Source organism: Micromys minutus (assembly GCF_963924665.1).
Source record: "Micromys minutus genome assembly, chromosome: 1".
NCBI classification, from domain to species: Eukaryota; Metazoa; Chordata; class Mammalia; order Rodentia; family Muridae; genus Micromys; species Micromys minutus.
Genome location: NC_137969.1, coordinates 158,040,179 through 158,065,258, shown reverse-complemented (window position 1 = coordinate 158,065,258; position 25,080 = coordinate 158,040,179). Strand labels below are relative to the sequence as shown.

At 49.8% G+C, this 25,080-nt stretch overlaps 1 protein-coding gene across 2 annotated transcripts in view; it reads right to left on the bottom strand.

Annotated features, from left to right (window-relative positions):
- Positions 1-25,080, bottom strand: part of ADCY3 (adenylate cyclase 3) — a 77,635-nt gene that overhangs the window by 19,571 nt on the left and 32,984 nt on the right. For both annotated transcript variants that reach the window (XM_080919021.1, XM_080919022.1), the window contains exon 3: positions 18,022-18,171. In XM_080919021.1, coding sequence (XP_080775147.1) covers positions 18,022-18,171 — 150 coding nt within the window. The remainder of the gene's footprint in view (positions 1-18,021; positions 18,172-25,080) is intronic.

The window sequence follows — 25,080 nt, the reverse complement described above, 5'->3', positions numbered from 1 at the left end:
AAATAATCAATAATAAGTAAATAAATAACCAGAGCCAGTGCCCTGTTAACCTCTAGCAAGCTACTGGAACCCTGAGTAGCAGAAGCTGGGAATTCTGAGAGGTAGAGAGGAGGTGGGTAAGGCCTTTCAGCTGAACATCTCAAGGCCCCAGCCTACCTGGAGCATGATATATGTAATTGCCCTTGTAAACCAAAATCCACAGGGGTAGGAGAAGGCAGGACAAAGAACAGAACTCTATATTCCCAGTGCGGTATCAGACAAGTCACAAAAGTCCCCGGGGCCTTGTTTCCTAGGTGGTGAATCGGGACTAAGTGGCTCATTAGCTTGAAGCACTCAGAACCATGCCCGACCCCCAGGAAGTACTCAGTACATCCTAGCCGTCCTAGGTCACTGCCAAGTATGGCTGAGGGAGCTGGGACCTCAACAAGGTGTGGCCCCGTCTTCCTCTGGCTTCCAGGGTGGACACAGAGTTCTAGGCTGAGTTCCCTTGGATAGCCGAGTGTCAGCAGAACACCTTCCTGTCCCTCAGCCAGGCTACATAGGGTCTCTTGAGCAGGTGGGGTAATAAAAAGCATATAAATAAGGCTCCTTCTATTTGCCTCAGCCTCCCCAATTCTCCTGACACTCCACACCATCAATGTGCATACAGGTGCTAAGTGACAGGGGCTGGGAGTGGAGGCAGTGTGTCCCGTGTGTAATATACACAGAACTCGGGTACCTGACTCCACTCAGCCAATCATTCTGTCCCTGCCTGCCTGACTGCCTCAGAGCTCTGGGGACACAGAAAAACCCTTCTGAGCCCCCTTAGGACTCAAGGATACCAGTCCAGCCCTGGGAGGAGTCGGATGTTCCTGATCACATCCTGGCTCCCCTTTAAACCCTGCCTCCTCCTAGCTGGGTCTGGACCCTCAAGTCTCTGCATGAACTATGTCAGCAGGAACAGAAAATGAGGGTGTCTCTGGAGACCAAACCACAAAAGCCTCAGAAATCCCCTATCTTTGGAGGCCATTAGTTTCTTGTGGGATGGGATGGTCAGGGATGTTCCTTCTTTCCTTCCTTCCTTTTTTTTCCCTTCCTTTCTGTTTTGTACTATGTATTTCTACAACAATGTTGAAGAATGATACAGAAGGTGTGAAGACAGAAGGCCCTAAGTAAATACCAATCTTAAAGATAACAAGATAGATGCTGTGACCGTAAATGAAGGCCACCAATTTACTTGTGTGATATGTGGAACTCCCGGTTTCAAAAGGCTTGCTTCCCCTGGCTTGCTCAGCTACCTTCCTTATACAGCCTGGCCCATCTGCCCAGGGGTGGCACCACCCAGAGTGGGCTGGGACCTCCCATATCCATCAGCACTCAAGAAAGAAAGTGCCCAACAGCTGGGCATGGTGCTGCCTAGCATTTGGGGGTGGCAGTGGGGAGCAGGCAGATCTCTTCACGTTTGAGACCAGCCTAATCTACAGTTAGTTCTAAGACAGACGAGGCTATGTAAAGAGATCCTATTTAAAAAAAAATGCCCCATAGCCATGGCCAAGAGCAATGTTGGGAGCAGTTCCTCAGCCCAGAGATTCCCTCTGCCCAGGTGTGTCTGGGTTTGCATCAAGCTGATAAAAAGCTGCGCACGATCTCTCTGTACTTGAAGTGTTTGTCAGAAAGTCACCGAGAGGGAGGGGAGTTGTGCAGAAATTCATTGTTAGTTCTTCCTTTCCTGTGACTCTTCCCATTTTCACGATGGTTCTATAACATGACCTTCAAAACTAGATCAACAAATGGTCACCTAGGTTCACTAAGCTTGGTATGTCAAACTCTGACAGTGTTGAGTTACAACCACTGAACATCATTATTTACAGATATGTATACACTAATTCATCTGTTAGACATATGCAATGGACACAGATCAGTTGAACAATGGAACATATAGTTGACTAATGCTAGTCAGCATTACATTAGTTCCTGAGAAGAACTTCAGACTTTGGGTTCCTTCTGTTGTCTTTCCTGTGGGTGCTGAGCAGCCCCATTTCCCAGGCTGGCCCTATCACACACTTCGGTGTCCTGAAGTGCCATGTACTCTTTTCTACCTTAGCCTCTCGCTGTCATTTGGACGGTAGAGAATCTTTCCAGACGAGTGGACAGGGGAAATGCTACCTGCTTAACCTGAAGCTACTTTTTATCTGATGTGAGAACCACTGTAAGGTGTGTCTGCTGGGGACTGAGGAGGAAGATTCTGAGTTAGCAATGACTGGGGCACCTTTGCTGAACAGGTAAAACACTACAAATCAAAATAATCTTTTAGGGCGGCTAAGGATATGGCTCAGTCAATAAAGTACTGAGTTCAACCCCCAATGGTTACTAACAAAGCTAAGTGTGGTGGCACACACTTGTAACCCTAGCTCGGCAGAGGCGGAGATAGGAGCATCGCAGGAGCTTACTGGCCATTATAGCTTGATTGGTAAGCCTCAGCTAACAAGAAGAGACCCTGTATCAAAGGAGGTGAACAGCATCCCATTCCTAAGGATGACACCCAGGGTTGCCCTCTGGCCTCTGTATGAGAGAATACATAAGCATGTGCACACACACACACACACACACACACACACACACACCACAAAAGACTGTAATCCCAGCACTAGAAAAGCAGAAGCAGGAAGGTCAGGAGTACAAGGCCAGTCTTAACTACATAGCAAGTCTGAGGTCAGTCTGGGTGGGTTACATAAGACTTGATCTCAGGAAGGCAGGCAGAGGGATGGGGGTGCAGTAGGTGAGGGTCATGCTTTAAGGGGTCAGAGTTCACTGATCTGGCTGCCAAGGCCGCTCATGTTGGGCAAGCACTTGTGGGTTCAGCCTTTCAGTTATACAATGGGAGCTCTCGTAGGCTCTTTCCATTGTTCACAGTATAAAACCTTTCAGAGGGAAAGCATTCAAAAGTCGAAGAGAAGCTACTTATGTCACCAGGACTGTGGTTAATAGGGATTTAACTCCAGGGTGATCTGGTGAAATGGATAGGGTACCATTCAGACACTGTGAATGTTATACCTATCTAAGTCCCCAAACCGGAGGAACAGAACAGAAGAGGCACAATAAACAGGGGAGGGCAAGGCTGGCATCTGCCATGTGGTAGATTCTGAATGACTTCACTGCATGAGTGGCCACTGAAACATGCTTCTTGCACCTGGACCTTGGGCCGGTCCTATCCCGCACACCTCCTACCGCAGGATGAAAGCACACTTGGGCTTCCCTCAGGAAGTGAGGGAGCTTGGGCAGGAAACCTCCGGGGCCGAGGGGCCAAGATAGAGCTGGGAAGGGGAGTGGGGGGATTTGCAGGAATCACAGAGCCCACCTCAAGTCTGAGCAAAGGTACTGTGTGGAGAGAACTTCCTTTGGGCACCTCAGACAAAGGCTGAGAGGGGAAGGACATGTTTTGTCACAGTACAAAGAATGTGTTGGCCTGGGGGTGGGATTGTGGGTGTGAAGCTGGAGGAGGAGGCTGGCCCAAGGGTGGTGGACTAACCAGAGCCAGAGAGCCAGAGAGCCAGAGAGCAAGGTCTGGGCACTGAGACTGCACTGCTCAGCTCCGAAAAGACAGCAGGTCAGCTCTGCCCTAATGGTTACAGGTGGGGACAAGTCAAAGGCCTGACCCTGTCTGGGAAAAAGGCCAAAGTCTGCAGAGAAAGACTTGAACTCTGAGAGGTCTTTGGGGTAAAAGCAAGACGTCCTCAGATTTGGGGGATGTCTTAGTCAGGGTTTCTATTCCTGCACAAGACATCATGACCAAGAAGCAAGTTGGGGAGGAAAGGGTTTATTCAGCTTACACTTCCATATCGCTGTTCATCACCAGAGGAAGTCAGGACTGGAACTCAAGCAGGTCAGGAAGCAGGAGCTGATGCAGAGGCCATGGAGGGATGTTACTTACTTTACTGGCTTGCTTCTTCTAGCTTGCTCAGCCTGCTTTCTTATAGAACCCAGGTGTACCAGCCCAGGGATGACACCACCCACAGTGGGCTGGGCCCTCCCCCCTTGATCACTAGTTGAGAAAATGCCTTACAGCTGAATCTCACGGAGGCATTTCCTCAACTGAGGCTCCTTTCTCTGTGGTAACTCCAGCTTGTGTCAAGTTGACACAAAACCAGACAGTACAGGGGAGAAGCACCCCAGGCTTGTCTTAGGCAGTGTGCAAACACACCTCGGAGTATAGGGCTGACAGGGGTGGAGGTGGTGAGGCCTGTACCTCAGAGAAAAGGCCACAGCACCCTAGGCAGGATCCTTGCCTCCCAACATGGGCCAGGGTCACTTGTGTAAACAGTGCCTGGCTATGCGGGGTCTGTCAGCATGGCCTCCATCAAGCTCCGAAGGAACCAGTCAGGTCCTTGTCAGCAGTAACTCAGAGTGCTGGCTCAGGGCTGACAGGGGAGGAGGCCAGCACTGTCCCAGAGGCCCTTGGTTGTTAGAGTTGACACTCTGATGAGGTGTTCAGGAGTTAATTACAGCAAGGAAGCCAGGAGGGATTTGGATAAATGAACTCGGCTGGTGAGAGGCTAAGTGTCTGCGAGAGCCTTGCTAGAGAGGAGAGACTACGATAGCAAAGGAATCCGTGTGTGTGTGTGTGTGTGTGTGTGTGTGTGCGTGCGTGTGTGTGTAGACCCTGAGATGGGTGAAGTCTACTTCTCTGGAAGATGGGTCTGAGCATGCTTAACCCATGTATCCTACCTACATGCCATGTAATGTATACCTACCCACCCACATACTTACCACTGTAAGCAAGCCTGCAACTACTTAGCCAAATATATCCTGGTCCTATTTCCAGTTTATCCAAATACCCAGATTCTTGGAGCTTCTAGGCCATTTTGGAAGCCAAAAGGACACTGAGTCATCTCCGAGCACCCATTCTGGTCTGGCCATAGGAGGCTATGGGAGGCAGGAAGTGAGGTCAAATGAGGTCAAGTCCAAATATCTCAGCTCCCCCAAGGAGAGGACCAGTGTAGAAAACCTAGAAACTGCAGGCTATTGTCCTCGCAGAATGATGTAGTTCCAAATTCAGACATTTAGTGACTAGTCAACGATCATCCACGCAAGTGCAGGAAGTTAAGCATCAGGTCGGGGAGGACCAGGACCTCAGGGCAGGAATGCTTTACCCTCTCCACTGCTGACCATGCAGTACTGCTGACATGGGCTTGGGCTCCCAAGTGGTGTCTAGAGACAAGGAAACTGCACAGGCCAAGATGACTGCATTCCCAGGAGACAGCCCACGGGGTCCAAAGTTGTGTGGTACCTGCCAATCTGGCACAGAATAGGTGTTCCTCACAGGTTTGGTGAGTTAATGAGCCATTAAGGAGGAGACATGGCCTGAGAGACCAGCTGTCATCTTCTAGAAGAGCTTTAACAAAACTAACTCTCTGAGTCACAGAAATGCTCTGAGTCTGCGCTGTCCAATATGGTAGCCACTAGGCCATGTGCAGCTACTGAGCACACAGATATTGACCAATAAAAACTTAGTAACTGGGGCTGAGGACATGGCTTAGTTGAGAGAGTAGTTGCCTAGCATGCATAAACCTCTGAGTTCAATTCTCAGCTTCATCTAAACCAGGCAAGGTTGAGGTCAACCAAGGCTACATAAGACCCTCATGTTTTAAAGTCCAACTAGAGGAACTACCTTCTAGTTGAAGTCAATCACAGCCTAAACAGTTGCATGCAGCTTCTGTATTGGACAGATAGCTCTAAGACACTGTGGAGCCTTGTGCTAATGGGGATGTGCTGGTCACATCTGTGCATGGTTGGGAACAGTGTTTGCAGAGTGTGACCTTGCAGCTCACATCACCTGCTGTGTCACTGACCCGGAAAAATACAGCTCAACACCATGCTGGGCATGGTGGCCCCAGCAAATGATACAGACACACTCCCACCTGGACAAGGCTACCTGTAGTTTCAATCCCTCCTGTGCCAACTCCTCAAGAAAGAGTTAACCTCACCCACACGCCTGCTTTCCTTTACTGTAACAGCCACCCCTCCAGCTCTCTCTCCAAGTCAGTGTCTGGCTGGTCTGACACCAGTCTCTTCCACACTGAGAACAAAGAACATTCCTCCTCTCTCTCTTGCTCTCCCTCTTGCTCTTGCTCTCCCCCCACTTGCCCCTCCACTTCCCCTTCCCCCCCCACATGCTCATGGCTGGCCTCTACTCCTCTACTTTTCTATTCCTCTCTTCTCTGTCTCTGCCTCTACCACCCTCTTAACTCCCCCATGACCTGAATAAACTCTATTCTGTTCTATACTGGTCCTTCAGGGGGAAGGGATTCTCAACATGGGCCCCCAGAGTCATCTTCCTTGCCCCCAGGCCTCACCGCACCTCCATGGGCCATATGCCCCCCACTCTCTTCCTCCTTTTCCTAACATTGGTGCTGAAACCCTGGACATCATCTTCTAACAACATTGGTGTCCTGTGTGAGGAGATTAGATTTCCTCACGACTGTACATCTCTTTTTTCTTTCAAACATGACTCCACAGCCCAGTAACTTTATCAAACAGGTTTATATGTTATATTCTCAATCCACAAACCCTCTATACAATAAGCTTACAACCAGTGGACAAAGATACAAACTGCCCATCCAGAAAAGATAAATTAGACCCATAGAGACCCTTAAAAACAATCATGACAACCTCACCAAGCTAGAGATGCGCCAAGAGAAACAAACACAATGGCTTCATGTTAGCTCCGGAATCTCTCCCTCTGTCAGTCTCCGCCTACTGCCTCCTCTTCCCCTCCTCCAGCAACTTTCCCCGCCTACCTCTCCAGTGTCCAATCATGTATTGCCTTAGCATAAACCTACACTGTAGTTACTGATGATAGGCTTGGGAACAGAACCCAGACCTTTTCCAAGAACAACAGATGTTCCTAATTGCTGAGCCATCTTTCCAGCCCTAAGAATCATTATGTTTTAAGATCAGTTCCAAATACTAAGTATTTCCATCAGCTGCTGAGTCCCTCATCCCTTTGCTTTTCCTGGACCCTTCACCTTTATTTTGCATTCTGAACTCTCTTTCTTAGTGAGTGTCTAACCAAGTCACAGGACCATGTTTATCCCATGTACAACCACATACAGATTGGAGTTCCTTATACCTCAGGCATCCTTCATTTATTTGGATGCATCACATCATGTCTTAGACCAGGCAGGCCAGAACGTGAAAGAACTCCTGACTGGAATGGTGAGGCAAAGGCTGTACCCTTCCGGCTAGCTTCTGCTAAGCTCTGGTGACTCTGGGCCAGAGTGAGGGCTGGAGGGAGGCCTTTCAGGAGAAACCTGACAATCATAAGAGGCAATCAAAGGCTTGCCAGGAGCTGAATGCTCAGCAGCTTTCGCTGAGCCCACCAGCACCTTAGGAGGCCCTATCTTACCCTCTTAGCCCAGCGGGGCCTTTGTAAAAGTCCACAAATGTGGGTCTCAGCCCTTAAACCTACCAGCTGTGTGGTTAATTCACAGAACAAGCTCTGTTCACTAGAAGTGCCCATGTGGGATGTTCACCCTTACCTTATGATATCCAGAAGCACCTCAAACTTAACTATAGCCTACCTATAACCCAACAACACCCTCTCTGTCCTCAATTCCCCACTCTCTGGTCCACCTAGCTGTAGAGCTAGTCAGCTCTGCCTTCAGGATGCGCCTAGGTCCTCCTTGAATTTAGCATTCTACCATTGTCTTCCTGATCTGGGCCACCACGTCCCACTGATCTCCCGCTTTCCCGGGCTATCTCTTCCCCATCAATGGCTACACTTAGCCGTTTAAATCCCTAGGCCCTGGGACGGCTAGTTTTAGCCTCAGCACAAAGCCGAGGCTCTCAGCAGGACAGCAGGCTCCAGGCTGTGGTTCACAGGACCACTGTGCCTCTCCTCCTGCCCCATTGTACTGTGCTCCTGTCCCATGGACACGCCCCCTTCCCATCTCCTTCTGTTCCATAGTGCTGTGTTCCTCATGTTTCGAGGACACACCCCAGGTTCTTTCCCAAGCTGTCTCCCCCAGCCTGGCTTGCTGCTTGCCACCTTCAGGCCTTCGCTCCACTCTACCTCAAGAAAGCTTTCCCTGGCTCAAGATACTAACACCAACCTCCTTCTACCCCGGTTCCTGTTAAGTTCCTTTTCCTCTTTATAGCACATACTGATGTATTTTCTGCCAGCCACCCCTACAGAATCTATTATGCTCAGGACCACGTCCCTGTGGAAGGTGGCATTGGGTACTTGTGATCTGAATGTGCACTTATTCTGTGTGTGTGTGTGTGTGTGTGTGTGTGTGCATGTGTGCATGTGTGCATGCCTGCTGGCCTGCCTGCCAATATATGTACGTGCATGCAGGAGCCAGCAGAGACCAGAAGAGGGCATTGGATCCCCTGGAGCTGGAGTTATAGGCAGTTGTGGGCCCCCTCACATGGGTATTGATTGGAACCATGAACTCAGGTCATCTCCAAAGGCAATATGTGACCTCAACTACTGAGTCATCTCTCCAGCCTCTCATGGACTTCTTAACCCTCCTATTCTCTATTTCCACGTCACAGACAAGCTGCAGGGCTAAGAGCACAGACAGAACTTCTCAGGGCCAAGTGCCAAATGGTTCAGCTAGAATGGGACTCTAGGTCTCACTCTGAAGCCCAGCATGGTGGCTCATTCATACCTGTAATGCCCATACTGGAAGGCTGAGGCAGGAGTGCTATGAGTTCAAGGCTAGCCTGGGCCACAGAGTGAGACTTGTCTCAAAAAGAAAAAATTTACAGAGACTTGGTGAGGTAGAAAAAAACCCAGGTTGCTGTAGAGGATGTAGACATTTTTTAATTATTAATTAGGTATTCAATAGACTACCTAGATTACTAGCCACAGCCTCAGTCCCTCAGCCAGTTAGTTGCTGAACCAGCAGAGGCTCAGAAGGAAGTCTTTAGGGTAGGGAGGGCTTGGGAGGTGGGGCTCAGTTGGGGGAGGGGCTTAAAAGTGCCAACCGAATCACTTCTGCCTGGAGACATCACAGCACGGCGGAGCCCTCCCACCCTCACCAGGAGCCCCTTTGCCCAAACTGCACGAGACAAGGACGTGCCTTGCTAAGTTCTCAATTATTGGCATGAAGAACATTCTATAAAGTCCAAATGGTAGAAACTGGAAGCAAGAGAGAAACTAATGTTTACCATACAACATACGGAAGGCACCTGCTGGCTTTTCTCACATCAAGGGATTTCAAAGCTAAAATGAAAGCTAAGGATATTAACTGTATTCAAGAGTGTTCCTGTTTAAAGGCTCAAATGGAAGTATATTTCCAAACCAATGCTGGAGAAGGGGCATCTGTGGCCCTGTCAGGAGATCCACCCACTTTCAACACTAGGGACACCAAGGTTCAGTGCCTAGAGGAAGATATCACACTCCTGTGGAACCAGGAGGTGCCCTGCTCTCTGAACACACCAACCGCCTTTCCCCAAGGAAGCAGGCCCATCACCTCCACCTCACTGTTGCCAGGACAACTTTGGGTTGGTACTAGAAACCTGATTCTCTCCTCCCCCACAGCCCTCCAAGAGAACAAGGCTCAAGGTTAAGGGGACTCTGCACCTTATCCTAACAGCGGAAGGACTTGAGGTAGGCCGCAAAGCAGGCCTAAGAAAAAGTCAGGAACATTCAGACACAGCCTAGGAAACTGCATTCCAGAGTTCTCAGCTCTAGGAGAGAAACACAATCCTGTAGCAAACAGGGAGGGAGCTTTCCCCACAGGTAATCCTGGCTCAGAACAGCAGCAGATCTCACCTGAAGGAGTCAGGCTGAGAAGCAGGTTACAGCAGCTATTCACCTGGGTGGGCACCACAGAAGTAGTGTCCCCCAAGCCATGATTGCCAGGGCACACAGTTAGTGACAGTGGACAGCTCTCTTGTAACCCTGTTCACCCAGCATCTCCCACGGGAGCCTGAATGTAGCTTCCAGAGTGTTGAAGGGTAGGGTGTGCCCTGAGGAAGTGCAAACCTGGGCTAGCCACCTCCCCTGTCACCTCTCTATGCCCCTTGTTCCTCATTCCTCATTTTCACTGCCTGGGAAGTGCTTCTGAGGTGATTCTGAAGTTTGTGCCTGGCAACAGGTGTGATGTTCTGGGTGCCTCTGTTGCTAGGTGCCAATTGGGGTGCTTAGCAACTCTCAAGGTCCCAAACTAATTCCCAAAGTAAGGTCACATGGGAATCATGACAAATAATGAAAGTTATTCCCTCTGGGCCTCTGGCTCCACGATAACATGCCTGAGGAGCTGAGGGGACACTAGAGAGACCCCAAGTCCACTCAGACAGCTCTGTTCCATCCAGCTACAGGACCACCCATGATGTCTGGCCCGAATCCCTTTCATGGCAGAGTCACACTCAGAAAGACACATCAATAAGGCTTTGGAGTTAGCCAGAGGTAGCTCTGCTCTGCAGAGAAACAGAGGCAATGGGGCCAAACTACTTTGTCCCTGACCTTTCTTACATACTTTCTGTTGCCACCCATCTGTCACCTGAGACATGCCTCCCTTGCAAAAATGTAGGAGGGACATCTGTGTGTGAAAGCACTGGGCTACCTCACCCCTTCCCTCACCCCTTCCCTCACCCTTCCCTCACCCTTCCCTCACTCCTTCCTTCCCTCACCCCTTCCTTCTCTCACCATTCCCTTGCCCCTTCCCTCACTCCTTCCTTCCCTCACCCCTTCCTTCCCTCACCCCTTCCCTCACCCCTTCCTTCCCTCACTCCTTCCTTCCCTCACCCCTTCCCTCACCCCTTCCTTCTCTCACCCCTTCCTTCCCTCACCCCTTCCCTCGCCCCTTCCTTCCCTCACCCCTTCCCTCACCCCTTCCTTCTCTCACCCCTTCCCTCACCCCTTCCTTCTCTCACCCCTTCCCTCACCCCTTCCTTCTCTCACCCCTTCCCTCACCCCTTCCTTCTCTCACCATTCCCTCACCCCTTCCTTCTCTCACCCCTTCCCTCACTCCTTCCTTCCCTCGCCCCTTCCTTCCCCCACTCCTTCCTTCCCTCACTCCTTCCTTCCCTTACCCCTTCCTGGGAGCCACAACTCTGTCCCACCTTCATCCCAAGCAAGAAGCCAGACACCTCCATGGAGACAGTAGCAAAGGGACTGGACCCAGAGATACCTGGGCAGGGTCCCTGTGGTGACAGAGGAGGAAGATGGGGGAAAGAGAGAACTGGCTGAGGGCTTCACACAACACAGCATCTGCCACAACAGCAGCTCAGAAAGTACTTGATACATGTTGAGACCACAGTGTGAGACCTGGGCCCGAGTGCTGCATTCTGGAAGGACCTCATCCGGCTCCAGAGCTGGCACTGAGGGTGTTCTGACATTTACGTAAGGACCATACAGACAATATTTAGTGTGGCAGGGACTTCAAGTGGCTCCTTAAAAGGGGGTCTGCATCCAGACCTCCTTCTGCCTGCTCCTACAGTCCTTTGTCCCACGTGTCCCTGTCTGTCATCTCATTTCTATTGGTGCCAGAGGAAAGCAAACAGAGACCTACACTTGGATCCCAAGTCACCCTGGCTGATGCTGCTGTGTACAATCAGCCCTGATGGCCAGAGAGAGAGTAACCCCTGTCCTGACTCCCAACCACCTGCCACCTTCCTCCTCAACCCTCCAGCCAATGTGTCCCCAGGGACTGAAACTTGTCCTTGTAGTTAACAGCATCAAAGGACTTCATGGTTTTTAAGCTCATTTCTACCTTCTTGTTTCATGTGCTTCCCAAGCAATCCATGACAATGATTTTTTTTTAATTTCAGTTTTTCAGAAAGTTAAACTGAAGACAAAGAGGCATAGCCTAAGGTCACAGGGAAAACCAGACCTTGCTGTCCCAAGAAAGTTGGTGCAAGCACTTAATTCAGATCTGAGGCCACTAGCATAGGGTTAGGGGTGAGGCTGGCCCGCTGTGGTACAGACTCTGGTGTCAGTCACAAGAGGAAGAGACACATAGAGATGGGGTGTGCAAGGACCTGGGTCTGCTGACTTCATGAACAAGAACAGTCTCTAGGGCATCAGGGGTTCCAAGATAAAGAAGTATTTTCTAGGTAAACAAGGGAAATGTAAGAGTCTAAGTACTCTCATTCATCACTAAAAGGAATATAAATTGTTTGAACCAGTATATGAGACAATTTGGCAATGTTTATCAACATTAAAAATGTTCAAGGCTGGTGCCTCAAAAAGTTAAACACAGTGGTACCATGGTACCCAGCAATTCCACTGCTGGGTACATAGCCAAAGGGAGTGAAGTAAAGACTGGACTAGACACTGGAATATCAGTGTTCACAGTGACATCCTTCACAACAAAGGGTAGACAAGGTGATGCTCAATGGATGCACCACTCGAAGTCCTAGTGGGTAAACTGTGGTCTACAACAGGTTAATGCTGCCTGGGAGGAAAGGAAGTTACGCACAGACGAACCCTGAAGACTTTATGCTAATAAACAAAACAAGCCGGACGTAAGACGACAGTTACTACTTACAATGCCTACAGCAGGTGACTTCACAATGTGGGTAGAGGCTGGGGGATGAGGAGTCTGTGTTGAACTGGCAGGATTCCTTTCTGTTTGGGATGGTGCACTGCGTAACACTGAAAATGGGCTCGGTGCCGCTGAACTGTACTGTTCTTAAAAATGGCTGCGGTGGGGCTGAGAAGTTGGCTCATTGTGCCAGTGTGAGGGTCTGAGTTCTATCCCCAAAGTCCACATGAAAAGGCCACACATGGTGGTACATGCTTGTAAGCCCCATACTGAGGAAGCAGAGACAGGCAAAACCCTGAGGCTTCCTGACCAAACAGCCTAGCCCAGTCTAGCCCGACCTACCTAGCCTACCCAAATTTCAAGTTCTGGGCTAATGAGAGACCCTGTCTATATTTTTTTAAGGGGAAGTGTCAATACCTGAGCTTGTTCTCTGGCTTACACCCACACCCCCCCACACACACACACCCCACCCCCCACACACCCACACCCACCCCCCCACACCCACCCCCCTACACCCACCCCCACACACCCACCCCCCCACAAACACACACAGTCACATAAACACTACACACAAAAACTCTCTCTCTCTAGAAGCAATAAGAAACACCATAGTTGTTACGACACGAGGAGCTAAGACCTTAGAGAAAAAAGAAACATATTTATGTGAGCCTAACACACTCTGCCATCTTTCCCTGGAGGCCAGGAACAGAGGACAATGGAGATGAGGCTCAGAGCACAAAGACTGTAGACAGAGCAGCGGGTTGGAAGCTGAAGCCTGGCTTCCGGTACTCTGCTCCTCCTGAGCATGTACGGGGCAAGAACCAAAGATGCTAGAAAACGAGGTACAGACAGAAGACTGTCCCTAGCATCGGCCAAGAGCAGAGGACCAGCCTGGTCAGAGCTGTTTCCTAACAACAGAAGCAGAACTCTCCAGCTGTTGAACTCAAGGTCCTCCTCTCCGCCACGCTGGACCAGGGTGATCTGTTCCAGCCACAGATGTCTGCTGAGGAAGGTGGGAGATACAGTGTCATTCATAGTCAACCTTCCATACACGGTATCGGTATCTAGCAGTTAGTTTAAAAAAAAAATGCCAGAAGACAGAGCCAAAAATCAAGAGAAATGTAGACCCTCTCTATTCCAGATACTATGGCTGAGAGGTCTTAGTGTAAGTACTCTAAGACACAGAATGGTCTCTTCCACCAGAGACCTGAAGTCAAGGTTTTTGAAGGATCCATTTGTGTGTGCGCACATGTGTGCCTGCAGAAGCCAGCAGAGAGCACTGATATCCCGGAGCTGGAGCTACAGGAAGTGGTAAGCCATTTGGTATGAGTGCTGAGGACCAAACTCGGATCCTCTAAAAGAGCAGCAAATGCTTCTGTTGATGAAGTCAAACTTTTAGGTTTAACTAGAGGTCAGAGCGAATTACCGGGAAGCGAGGTCATGCTCCGTGGCCAGTCAGTATACATTAATGGATAATTCTTCATCACAACAAGACAACAGGTGCTGTTGTGTGCAGAGGTCCTTCTGTGTTTTGGCTGGGCTCCTACTGAAGTTGGTTCTCACACAAGAGTATATTACAGGGACTGGTCCTGGGCTCACCATGTCCCTCCGTGCATGCAGCCATGGATCCTGTGGTTAATGAGCGGCGCTGAGTAAATTTACCTGTGCTTGACATGAGTGCCCCATTTATTCTGTATTAAAGCTAGAAAAGAAACCCCAGAGGTTGGTGGAGACGGCTCAGTGGGGCAGGATGCTTGCTGTGCAAGCTTAAGGACCTGAGTCTAAATGCCCAGCACACTTGTAAAAGCCAGACACGGCCATGGATGCCAGTAACCCACTACGGGGACACATAGGCTGGGGGATGCTGGGAGTTCACTGGCTAGCCAGCCTAACCCACACATGCATACGACACACCCAGAAAATAGGGATTCATGAATAATGTCCTTGCTGTGTACAAGCGTGAGAGCTGCATAGCATTGTACTTGTAACTCAGCATCAGAGGAGAGATGCAAGGGTGAGGTGCAGGGGTGAGGCGCAGGGGTGAGGTGCAGGGGTGAGGTGCAGGGGTGAGGCGCAGGGGTGAGGCGCAAGGGTGAGGCGCAGGGGTGAGGTGCAGGGGTGAGGCACAGGGGTGAGGTGTAGGGGTGAGGTGCAGGGGTGAGGCGCAGGGGTGAGGTGCAGGGGTGAGGCACAGGGGTGAGGTGCAGGGGTGAGGTGCAGGGGTGAGGTGCAGGAGTGAGGTGCAGGGGTGTGGACAGGTACTCCCAGGGGCTTCCTGCACAGACAGTCTAACAAAAACTCAAGTTCCAGGCTCAGAGGACTAGAGAGGGGTGAGAGAATAAAGTGAATGTGGCTAGTAAATATTAACCACATAAGGAAATTACGATAACATGTTGTCCGTCTTTAAATGCATGTTGAATTAAAACACATCATAACAACAGCCACAAAGTGTAGGAAACCGTTAACTGAAATTAAACTGTTGCTAAGAAGTCTTCCTTATAACCACTGATTTAATCTGAGCATAAGTTATATTTGTGCCAAAGACACTGGACTCATTTTGCAGAATACACATTATTCTTTGGTGTAGCGAAATAAAACCCATGGGTGTTTTCCGAGTTAAGCTAAAACTAACTAAAGCATCATTTTAAACTAGTTCTTAGATGTTCAGAAATTGTGAACTCATGGATCAGATAGATATATTTTGATGAAAATAAGAAAATAGTTTGAATTAAACACGAGTGGAAAGACAACATACTGGATGTAGGCTGGGAGTGACGTCATGTCCACCATCACACACATCCCGTGGGAGGCGGAGCGAGAAGGAACAAGAACAAGACCACCCTTGGCTTCATAGTGAGCTTGAGGCCAGCCTGGGCTACATGAGACAGAACAGAACAGACACAGATACTGTAGGAGGGGCTTAAACAAAGGACTCGGTGGTTAGGAGAATTTGCTGATCTTTGCGGAGGACCCAGGTTTGGCTCCCAGCACCCACAGCTCACAGCTGCCTGTGGCTTCAGTTCTGGAGGCCCGCTACCTCTCCTGGCCTCCTCAGACAGCAGCCACTCACATGCTGCATAGACACACATGTAAGCACTCACATACCCATTTAAAATATCTTTTAAAAAAACCCAGGATAAGCTAAAGCAGTGTGATCAGGAAAAACATCACATTAGATGCATATTTTAGGACCTAGTGTGATGCCTTTAATCCCAGCACTCAGGAGGCAGAGGCAGACAGATCTCTGAGAGTTCAGGCCAGCCTGGTCTACACAGTGAGTTCTAAGACAGCCAGGGCTATGTAGAGCATCCCTATCTCACAAAACAAAGGAAAAATTTAAATTTAATTTAATTAATTTTAAATTAATTTAATTTAAAAGCACATTTTATCAAAACATGTCAAAGGTTATCCACGTAGGTTACATACGTAGAAGGCAAGGACATGACGAACATCAAAGAAAAGGAAAAGGAGAAAATTATAAAGTTTTGAAAATGCATAAATTAGTGAATGATAGACAAGAAATGTACAAAGGGGGCAGAAAACTATAAGGTGTCTCACTGCTGAGACTAATCCTGGGCCTATTGCTTAGCCAAGCAGAGGAAGAAAAAAAATGAAAAAGTGAAGGTGCAAATTACCAGTGATCAAAAAACCAGTGCTAATCTCATAAGTGCTGCGCCGTCAAAGAAAGTATGTGAGCGGTGTATCAACATTTTGAAAATGTAGACAAAATGAACAAGTTTCAGTGGGCGGTGTCTTCAAAAGGTATCAAAAACCAACATGAACTCCCAACCACCTGTTTTCTGTGACAAAAGTCAGATCTTCCCATTGTCCCAAGTACTTGGCACTGCCCTGAAGAAGTCTGGACACCTGCGCTGTGTAGAGTGTACACAGACTCTCCAGGCAGCAGGGAGAGCGGAGTCTGACAAGCCAACAGCATGAGTAGAAAGATGGCAGGCCTCTTCCCACTGTAACTCCTAAGGAAACAGGAGTGCACCTGAACCCCAACATGGGGCTCAGTCGTACCCCCTCCTGTTGAAAGGGCACGGATCCCTCCTGCAGGGTTCACTAGAGCGCCCACTACCCTTAAAATAATCTCTCAAGGAGACCTTTGCAGGAAGAGAAACTGAGGCCTCAGGAAGCTAAGGCATGGAGCTGGAGAGAGGTCTTTATGGTTAAGAGATCTTGCAGAAGACCCAAGTTACTCACAGCATCCACGTGGGGGGTCACAACATCTCTAATTCCAGTTCCAGGGAACCCAACGCCCTTTAGTATCGTCTCTATGGGTACTACCTGCACAGAGTGCAGGGATCCGCATGCAGGAAGACACCCATAGATGTAAAACAAAAATTAATAAAAAGAGGCTAAGGTCACACTCAGGATACTGCCTGGCTAACGTCCCTCTTAGTGGACACTCACAGATATATACTGAGTGCTCAGTGAACCCCGAGGACCCTGGCCCCTCCTGTCTGCCTCACCTGCAGCTTGCTTGCTGGAGGCTGAGGGCCACCTTGCTGGAGCAAGTGGGCAGGCAGTAGAGGGGAGTGCTAGTACCGCAGGCTGTTCCACGGTGTCCCAGATTTCTAGGGCACCAGGAAGACCCTTACTGCTAGTTCCCAGGCTTTCTGCACTGACCCCGCCCAGAGGTAGCATGTGGCCCTGGGGATAGGAATCTAAAGGTGCTGTGGCTGTTCCCAAGTTCACAGGTGACAAAGCACTCCCGCCCGTGTTTTTTGAGTGACCCTCTGGAAACTCTGCAAGGCAAACACTGCCCCAGTGCTTTCAGTGAGAGACATGACTACCTGTACCACGGTCTAGATCAGTGGCTCTCAATCTTCCTAATGCTGAGACTCTTTAATACAGTTCCTCGTGTTGTGGTGAGCCCCAACCATAAAATTATTTCATTGCTACTTCATAACTGATTTTGTCACTGTTATGAATCATAAATATCTGATATGCACGGTATATGATATGCAGTCACAGCCCACAGGATGAGAACTGCTGATCTGGAGAATATAAATGAGGCCAGCGGCGGGAGCTCATTCAATAATCCCCAAACTAAAGGCCCATCAGCCTAGAAGCTTCTAGAAAACTACAGCACCCATCCACCCATCCACCCCATACCAGCATAAAATGTCATATGGCCCAGGGAGGACTAGCCTCAGTTTCGGGGAAGGAGATAAACCTACAGGACATTGGTGGGTGTCATCTCTAGAGAGCTTTAAAAAGTGTCTGAGACCAAAACCCATTTAAAAGGCTGAATCACATGGGAACTGGGGGTGGGGAGGGAGGACCATTCTGTGTGGATTAGGCTGGAGCACAGCCAGTAAACAGAGCAGGGACAAGCAGGACCTTCTCCAGATGGAGAAAGATAAACAGGAGAGCCTCAGGGCTGCTGCTGCTACTTTCTGACTGACTTAGCCTGAGGTAGGGGGAGGAGGCATGGGCTCTTGCCCTGCACAAGCGCACAACATCAGCAGCTTTTCCTCAGCACAAACCCAGGCCCGAGACCCCCTTCTCTCAGGGCCTTCCGAGCCCCGAGTCTCACCTGCTGCTGACTCTGTTCCTCCAGATTCATCTTCACCTCCAGAGACTGGCGGGCCTCCAGGAAGGCCTTGCGGTGCTTGCGGTCTGCCATGTAGTAAGACATGATGCCCACGGTGATGGCGCACAGGTAGAGGAAGACGTTAGCCAGGATCTATGTGCCAAGGAAGAGAAAAACCAGGCTGATGACTATATATCTTCAGGAAAACAGGGAAGTGGAGGTGGGGCTGGCAGGGTCAACCAGGAGTTATCTGGCTCCAGAATCCCAGTCCACCTCTGACTGTGATCAACGTGAGAGGCCCGAGTGGACCCTTTCCTGTAAATCACAATCAACAAGACATGGCTCCGTGCCAGAAGGGTGTACAGGCCACAAGGCTTGGATGCAAGCTTACAAGGTCGGGTGAGAAACGCCGTTCCTCTCCTGCATCATACAACTACTGGTCCCCTCCCTGAGAGGAGGAGCAATTCTTGGCTACTCGGGTGTTTAAGCAGCATATATAAAACCCCAGCTTACTAGGTGCTGTCAGTACCAGTCCACTGCCCGTAAGCCTAGCACCAGTACAAGAGCATGATTGTCAGGAAGCTGTTCACTGCTGCTCTGCAACTGCCCTGGGCTACCGGGTACCCAGGCTTGACTAAAAGGCTGCTGGATTTGCAGACCCAATAGTTTCCAGCTGGACAGAGCTCTGGTTAAGGACCTGAATGTTCCCATCGCACATGGCTCCCGATGTTAGCAGCTGCTTATTGGCTCTGAGCTTCGGTCAGTACCTGAAATGGCTGGGCCAATAATTTATTCCCTGTTGGTCTGCAAGTGGTCTAGTCTGAGTTGGCTTTCTCAGGCAAAGCTGCTTCCTGGTGCAGGTCTACCCTTTTCTCTGGAACCAGCTCCACGTCTCTCTTTAGCTTTTTTTTTTTTTTTCCATTTTATGTATAAGAGTGTTTTGCCTGCATATATGTCTGTAGACCATGTGCATGTCCGGTGTCCAAGGATGCCAGAAGAAGGCATCAGATCTCTTGGAACTGGAGTTATAGACAGTTGTGAGCCACCACGTGGGTACTGGGGACTAAACTCAGGTCTTCAAGAGTAGTCAATGCTCGTCCCCAGTGAGCTCTTCCTCCAGCCCCCCTCCATACCTTCTTGCTATCTTTTCTTCCCTGCCCTGGTTCCTCAAGACCTGCAGGGAAGGGGGGACAGTTGCCACCAAGAGATGTGGCTATCCCTTCCCCTCCCACCCCACCCCACCTCACCCCAAGATTGGAATTGGAAGCAGAATGAAAAGGAAATTAGGGATTTAGTTCTGATTTAGTTTCAGCCCCACAGGAAGAGAAGATCAGCCCAGTGGTGTAAAGGCAGAGTCTGGGGTCAGGGAAAATTATGGCGGAGTCAGCACCAGGACTTTAAATGCTTGCTTTAGAAGACAGGTAAGGGGATGAATTCTCCTTTGTTTTCTGGCTGTCCTGGTTATGCCACACCCTCTCTGAGCTGTTCTTCATTTAATCAGAGGTCACCAGCACCCTGAGGACTCATCACCACACCCTACAGAGGGTTCCTGGGTCGAGGTGGGGCACAGGGCAGTGTTGAGTCTATGGGAAGTTCCATCCCCGGGCTGCTATTGATGATTTAGGAGGTGGAATGTATGTCTGGGCCACTCAGAAGACACTATAGATTCCTAAGCTCCTGGGTGGCTAGTTCACCAACTAAGATCTATGTTAATCTTGGGCCGAGACAACCCCAGCTGTCACTATCTGGAGTCAGATTCTTCAGCAACATCCCTGTACTGTCTGCTTCCCTGATATCTAAGCATCCAAGTGGCCAGTATCTAAGTGGCCAGACTCAGTGGGATATATCAGCCTGAGCATCTGGAAAACTCTGAAGTGTGTCCAGTGAACTGAAGCCAATCATATGGATGGATTCTGCTGGGTCATAGAGTCAGTTTAGCAAGCTGCCCAAGAATCGCCACCAGCCCAGAGGCCATCTTCCTGCAGGGCCAAATGGCATTGGACTCTGCCCACTTCCCAAGTTCACAGAGCCGCAAATCAGCAAGACTGGACAGAACAGTCAGGCTGGCATTCTATGCTTCCTCTGTGTACCATAAAGCAGCCACTAGGGCTGAAGCTCTGAGAAGCTTGTAAGAAAGACACTACACATGGAGGTAGCATCCAACTAGGACCCATACAGCTAGGTCTCCACTGTGAACCCCAGTGTCCCCAAACAGAAGGCTCTGGGCAGGGAAGGATGCCCTACAGCCACAGATCTGACTGGAGAAGGTATTTGTATTCTCCCTGGCTCCATCTAGCCTGAACTACAGCTAAAGTTCTGAAATCATCCTGTCCTCTCAACATGGGCAGGCCTTACCTCCCTGCCTGGCCATCTCATAAGGACAGACAGGAAAGACACGGTTACCCAATGACCCAAGAACAGGACTGAGCATCTGCAGTCTGTATACTTCTAAAATAAAGGTATATACAGGAGAGACAAGAACTCAGAAAGTCCAACCCTCACAAACCAAGTGGCCCCTGAAGCTACTTGATCTGTCCCGATCCCCAGCCTTGATCCTGCCAGGTCTTCATTGGCTTTACTTCTGAAGGCAGAAGTTGGGACCGGTGAAGGTTTGGTCCATGAAGTCTGGGAAGGACTGACTGCAAAGAGCAGGAGAGGTGGGTGGTTCTCAGGGTGTCGCACTGTCTTCTCCAGCACCCAGACACAGCTGCCGAATCCTTTTCCCAACCAGCATTTGATGACAACTATCTCCAAAAAGCTCTCTGTAAGGAGGTAGGTGTGCAGGGCCTGTGTATGCAAGGAACCCCACCCCCACCTCCAACGTACCCTCATGATGTCACCTATCTCTCAAGAATTTTAGCAGGAGGCCAGGTTTTGAGTTTAAGCCTCCAGTCCTTTTCACTTCCCTCAGTCCAGGTGTTCGATCCCAGCCCCCTGCCATCCCTTGCTGACATAATGGTTGCAGGGCCTGAAAGGAGCTTGGCAGCCTCGGACCTAATTGATGGGTGCTGGGAGGCTCAGCCAAGGTTTCACAGAGGCCAATTCAGGGCATAAATCCAGCAGGCTAATGCTGCCAAGCCAAGAAAACCTCGTATAATCCAGGGGAACAGAAGCTGGCCCCGGGGAAGGAAAATTCAATTGTGCACAGGTAGAGAGCCCTGAGGGTAAGTGGGCTCCTGCAAACCACTGCATGATCCCTCAGAGGGCCCAGGAAGTGCACTGGACAGCGGGCCTCAGTGCCTCCATCACATCCACAGTACATATACCCCTAGACACAGGGACACACCTTCTCAGCTTCCTCTTTTCTGGTCACTGCTGAGGTGACAAGACATTGTTCTGATTTTATAGGTAATGAAAGTCCAGTTCCCCAAATTCCAAAAGGCGACCCCCATATCCAGAAATGAGTTCAGGCTAAACTATGGGCTTTCTGGAGGTCAGATAAAAGCCAGCATTTCCCCAGGAATTGTGAAACTGGTTCCCATCTGCCAAAAGGAGCCATTTCCCTTAGAAGTAGCCAGCTGAAGGGACATGTGGCTCCCCATTAACGTATACCAGTGGAGCCTGTCAGTATAACAAAGCCGGCCTCCAGGCTCCCTCAGCACCACAAGTACACATTTCATTGTCCATGGCAGCATCCTCACTCTTATCCCATACCCTAAACTCTCTCTAGCCCACGGCCCCCTCCCCACAGCTGCCCATTCTTCTAATACCCCAGTCTCCTGACTGACTCTCTGCTCTTATTCTCACCACACTCTACCTGTTGCTTACTCTCTTCTGTGACACACTGTGTGTGCACATGCACACTCACATGCACTTGCGTATGTGCACTCTAGTCTCTTACATTTTGTTTGTGACTCTAGCCTTTAATGGCTGAGCGACATCTCCAGCCCATGTGTTCTATTCTCTGCCTCTTGCTTTCTCTACTATTCTTTGCTGCTTCTCTCCCTTTTCTCTGGCCCCGGCCATGTCCAGTCTGCTTCTTTCTCTCTCTGCTTTCTCTCGTATCTACAACGAAAACCATAACCATCTGCTGGAGCGGTCCCGTCAACAGTTTCTTTACTGCACCCCTTGCACACAGAAAAGCACATGACAAAGCAATGTCCCCAAGTCACACACAGTATCCCCCCCCCCCCACGCTCAAGGCTTACTCTGGGTTTCAAACTACCCTGAAGCACTCAAACTTACTGACATGCACAATCCCATCTCTCCCCATAAAGGACGCTGGGCATGTTTTAATCTGAAAGTGTCACAAAGACATCAGCCTGAAAGTATTGGAGTGTGGGCTGTGTCGGGTCCAAAGGAAACCCCAATTTCCTAAGTTCCAAAAGGCATCACATATGTCCAGAAATGAGGGTCCCTGCTCAGTTCAAGCTGGATTATAGGACTGCCAACAGCCCACAGTCCTCTCAGAGACATGTGAAACGGGTTTCTGCCAGCCAGCAAGGGCTGCTTCCCTTGGCATGTACCTGCAGCTGCACGAAGCCCAGGCTGGCTCCCCCAGGCCCTTTCAGTCACACTTGTCATGTATTTCATAGTCCACACAGCCTCCTGGCCCTCTTCCCTTCCCCACTCCTCCATGGTGCCAGCTCCTGGGCTGCTGTAGGTCACAGGAGTCTGCCTACCCAGCACCTTGCATTCTCTGTAGAACAGCAGCGCTCTCCCCCCACCCTCGCCTTTGCTGTGGTTAGTATCTCTCTTCTCAAAGATATCCCTGCCATTCCCAGTCTGCTTCCCTTTCTCTCTGCTCTGGACTCTTCTAGATACTTCTGGATGTTCTTCCTCTTATCCACAACACCCCACCCTCCCCAACTCAGAGCTGCTAGCTTGGTGATTTCTTTACTGCTCCTCCTCTCACGGGCTACACACATTTTCAGCCCAAACAAAGATATATGTCTGCAGATATCCCACTGTCTCCAAACACAGCAGGAGTCATTGTCTCCTGAAATGGGAAACATGGAGGCTTCCTCTTTCGTATTTACAAGGTAAGACTGTCATATTAGGGGAGACAGAGCTGTCCCTCAAAATGTGCTCAGGAAAGTAATGTTCACTCTGGCAGTGAGACAGCCCAATGCTGGCCAGAAGGACAAATGACAGTCATGTTCCTGTCCCCTAGGGAACACTGTCAGGTGGGAGAAAGCCAGGCAGGTATGGCCTTATGCCAGGGCAGGACAGTGAGAAGTGGGCCCTGCTCTAGAAGACCTCTGTCAGCACTGCCTCTCACTGTACTTTGAGAGACTTGGGGTGACAGGGGTGGGAGGCAGCCTTGGAGGGGTGCAACCTTTGGGGAGGGGCAAGCAGCCTTTGGGGAAAACCTGAACCCTGGTGAGGATCCAAAATGGATTGGGCAACTGTGACAAATGGCTTTCTCAGAATGAGGCCTTGGGAGTCACGAGTCTGGGCGTTTCCTTCTCAGAATTTGCTCTCTTCCCTGTAGAGTAGTCTGCCTATATCCTTCACCTTCTTAGCCACACCCCACCCACCTGCTCAGCCCTGCGCAGGTCTCCCCTCTACTCCTCAGAACCGTCTGCAGAGTTGGAAGGCTCCTTGCCTTCCCTATATCTCCTTCCCATGTCCAGTCCAACTGTACTATTCCTTACTGTGTACCCAAGGCCTAATCTGCCCCATCCCCCACCAGGTAATCTGGAAGCTGAGTTGTTGAATGGGACAGATCCAAAGTGGTGACACCATTCTGAGATTTACCACCCAGACAGCAGACAGCACAGAAATTCTCATCAACCTGCCATCCCAGACACAGCTTCTTCTGTTTGAGCCTCATTAACATCCCAGGCTTCCCCAACCCTCATTCTGAGAATGAACAGAGAGGAAGAAAGCCAAGGCAGCAGAGCAGGTGGGTGGTGAACCACCCAGAACACCAGGCACAGAGAACGCACACAAAGAGATGCTGACCACCGTCTACATAGCTCTGCATGCATAACTCCCACCAGGGAGGAGAGAGAGACACGGAGAGGGAGAGAGGAAAGAGAGGGGGGAAAGGGAGAGGAGAAAGAGAGAAACAAGAGACAGAGAGAACAGAACATAGAGGAGCCTTGTGTTCCCACACAATAAAGCCTCAAGACTTCTCCATGTAAATGCCAGGTTACCTCATGTCAGAGAGGCAGCAAGCAAGAGCCAGGCATGGTGGCAGCAGGCCTCACTCATGCTACTGCACATGGAGTTCATCACATATGTCATGGCCAGACTGCCATCTGAGGATGTTCTCCTAAGAGTGACACATGCAAGTGCTACTGAAATTTCTCACCGTAGGGGTTCCCTGTTAATGTTCTGTGTGGCAAAAGTTTGCCATGTCTTAGCTTGCATCTCTATATACTACAAAATTTTCTTGGGCTAGGATATAGCAGTATGAAGTACTTGCCTGGCCCACCTCAGACTCTGGCTTCCATCCCTAGTTAGCATAAGAACACAAGGCCACTCCCCACCCCCAACTCCCCAAAACGGTTTTCTTAATTTTAAAACTAGTCTGTTGAGATATCTTTTAAACTTTACTCTTTTTTATTTTATGTGCATTGGTGTTTTTTCCTGTATTTATGACTGTGCGAAGGTGTTGGAACTCCTGGAACTGGAGTTACAGTTTTGAGTTTCTATGTGGGTGCATGTGGAAACAGAACCCAGGTCCTCTGGAAGAGCAGCAAGAGCTTTTAACCACTGAACCATCTCTCCAGCCCAAAAATCATTTGAAAAGCAATGAATAGCCAGGAATGATTGCACATCAGCCTTGACTACATAAGAGAGTTCAAGGCCAGCCTGGGCTACATGAGATCTTATCTCAAGAAGAGGGAGAAGAGGAAGGAGGAAAAAGAAGAGGAAGAAGAGGAGGAGAAATATAAAGAAGAAAAAGAGAAAAAGAAAGAGGAGGAAGAAGGAAGAATAGGAGGAGGAGGAGGATGAGAAGAAAAAGAAGAAGAAGAAGAAGAAGGAGGAGGAGGAGGAGGAGGAGGAGGAGGAGGAGGAGGAGGAGAAGGAGAAGGAGAAGGAGAAGGAGAAGGAGAAGGAGAAGGAGAAGGAGAAGGAGAAGGAGAAGGAGAAGGAGCAGCTAAGAAATGG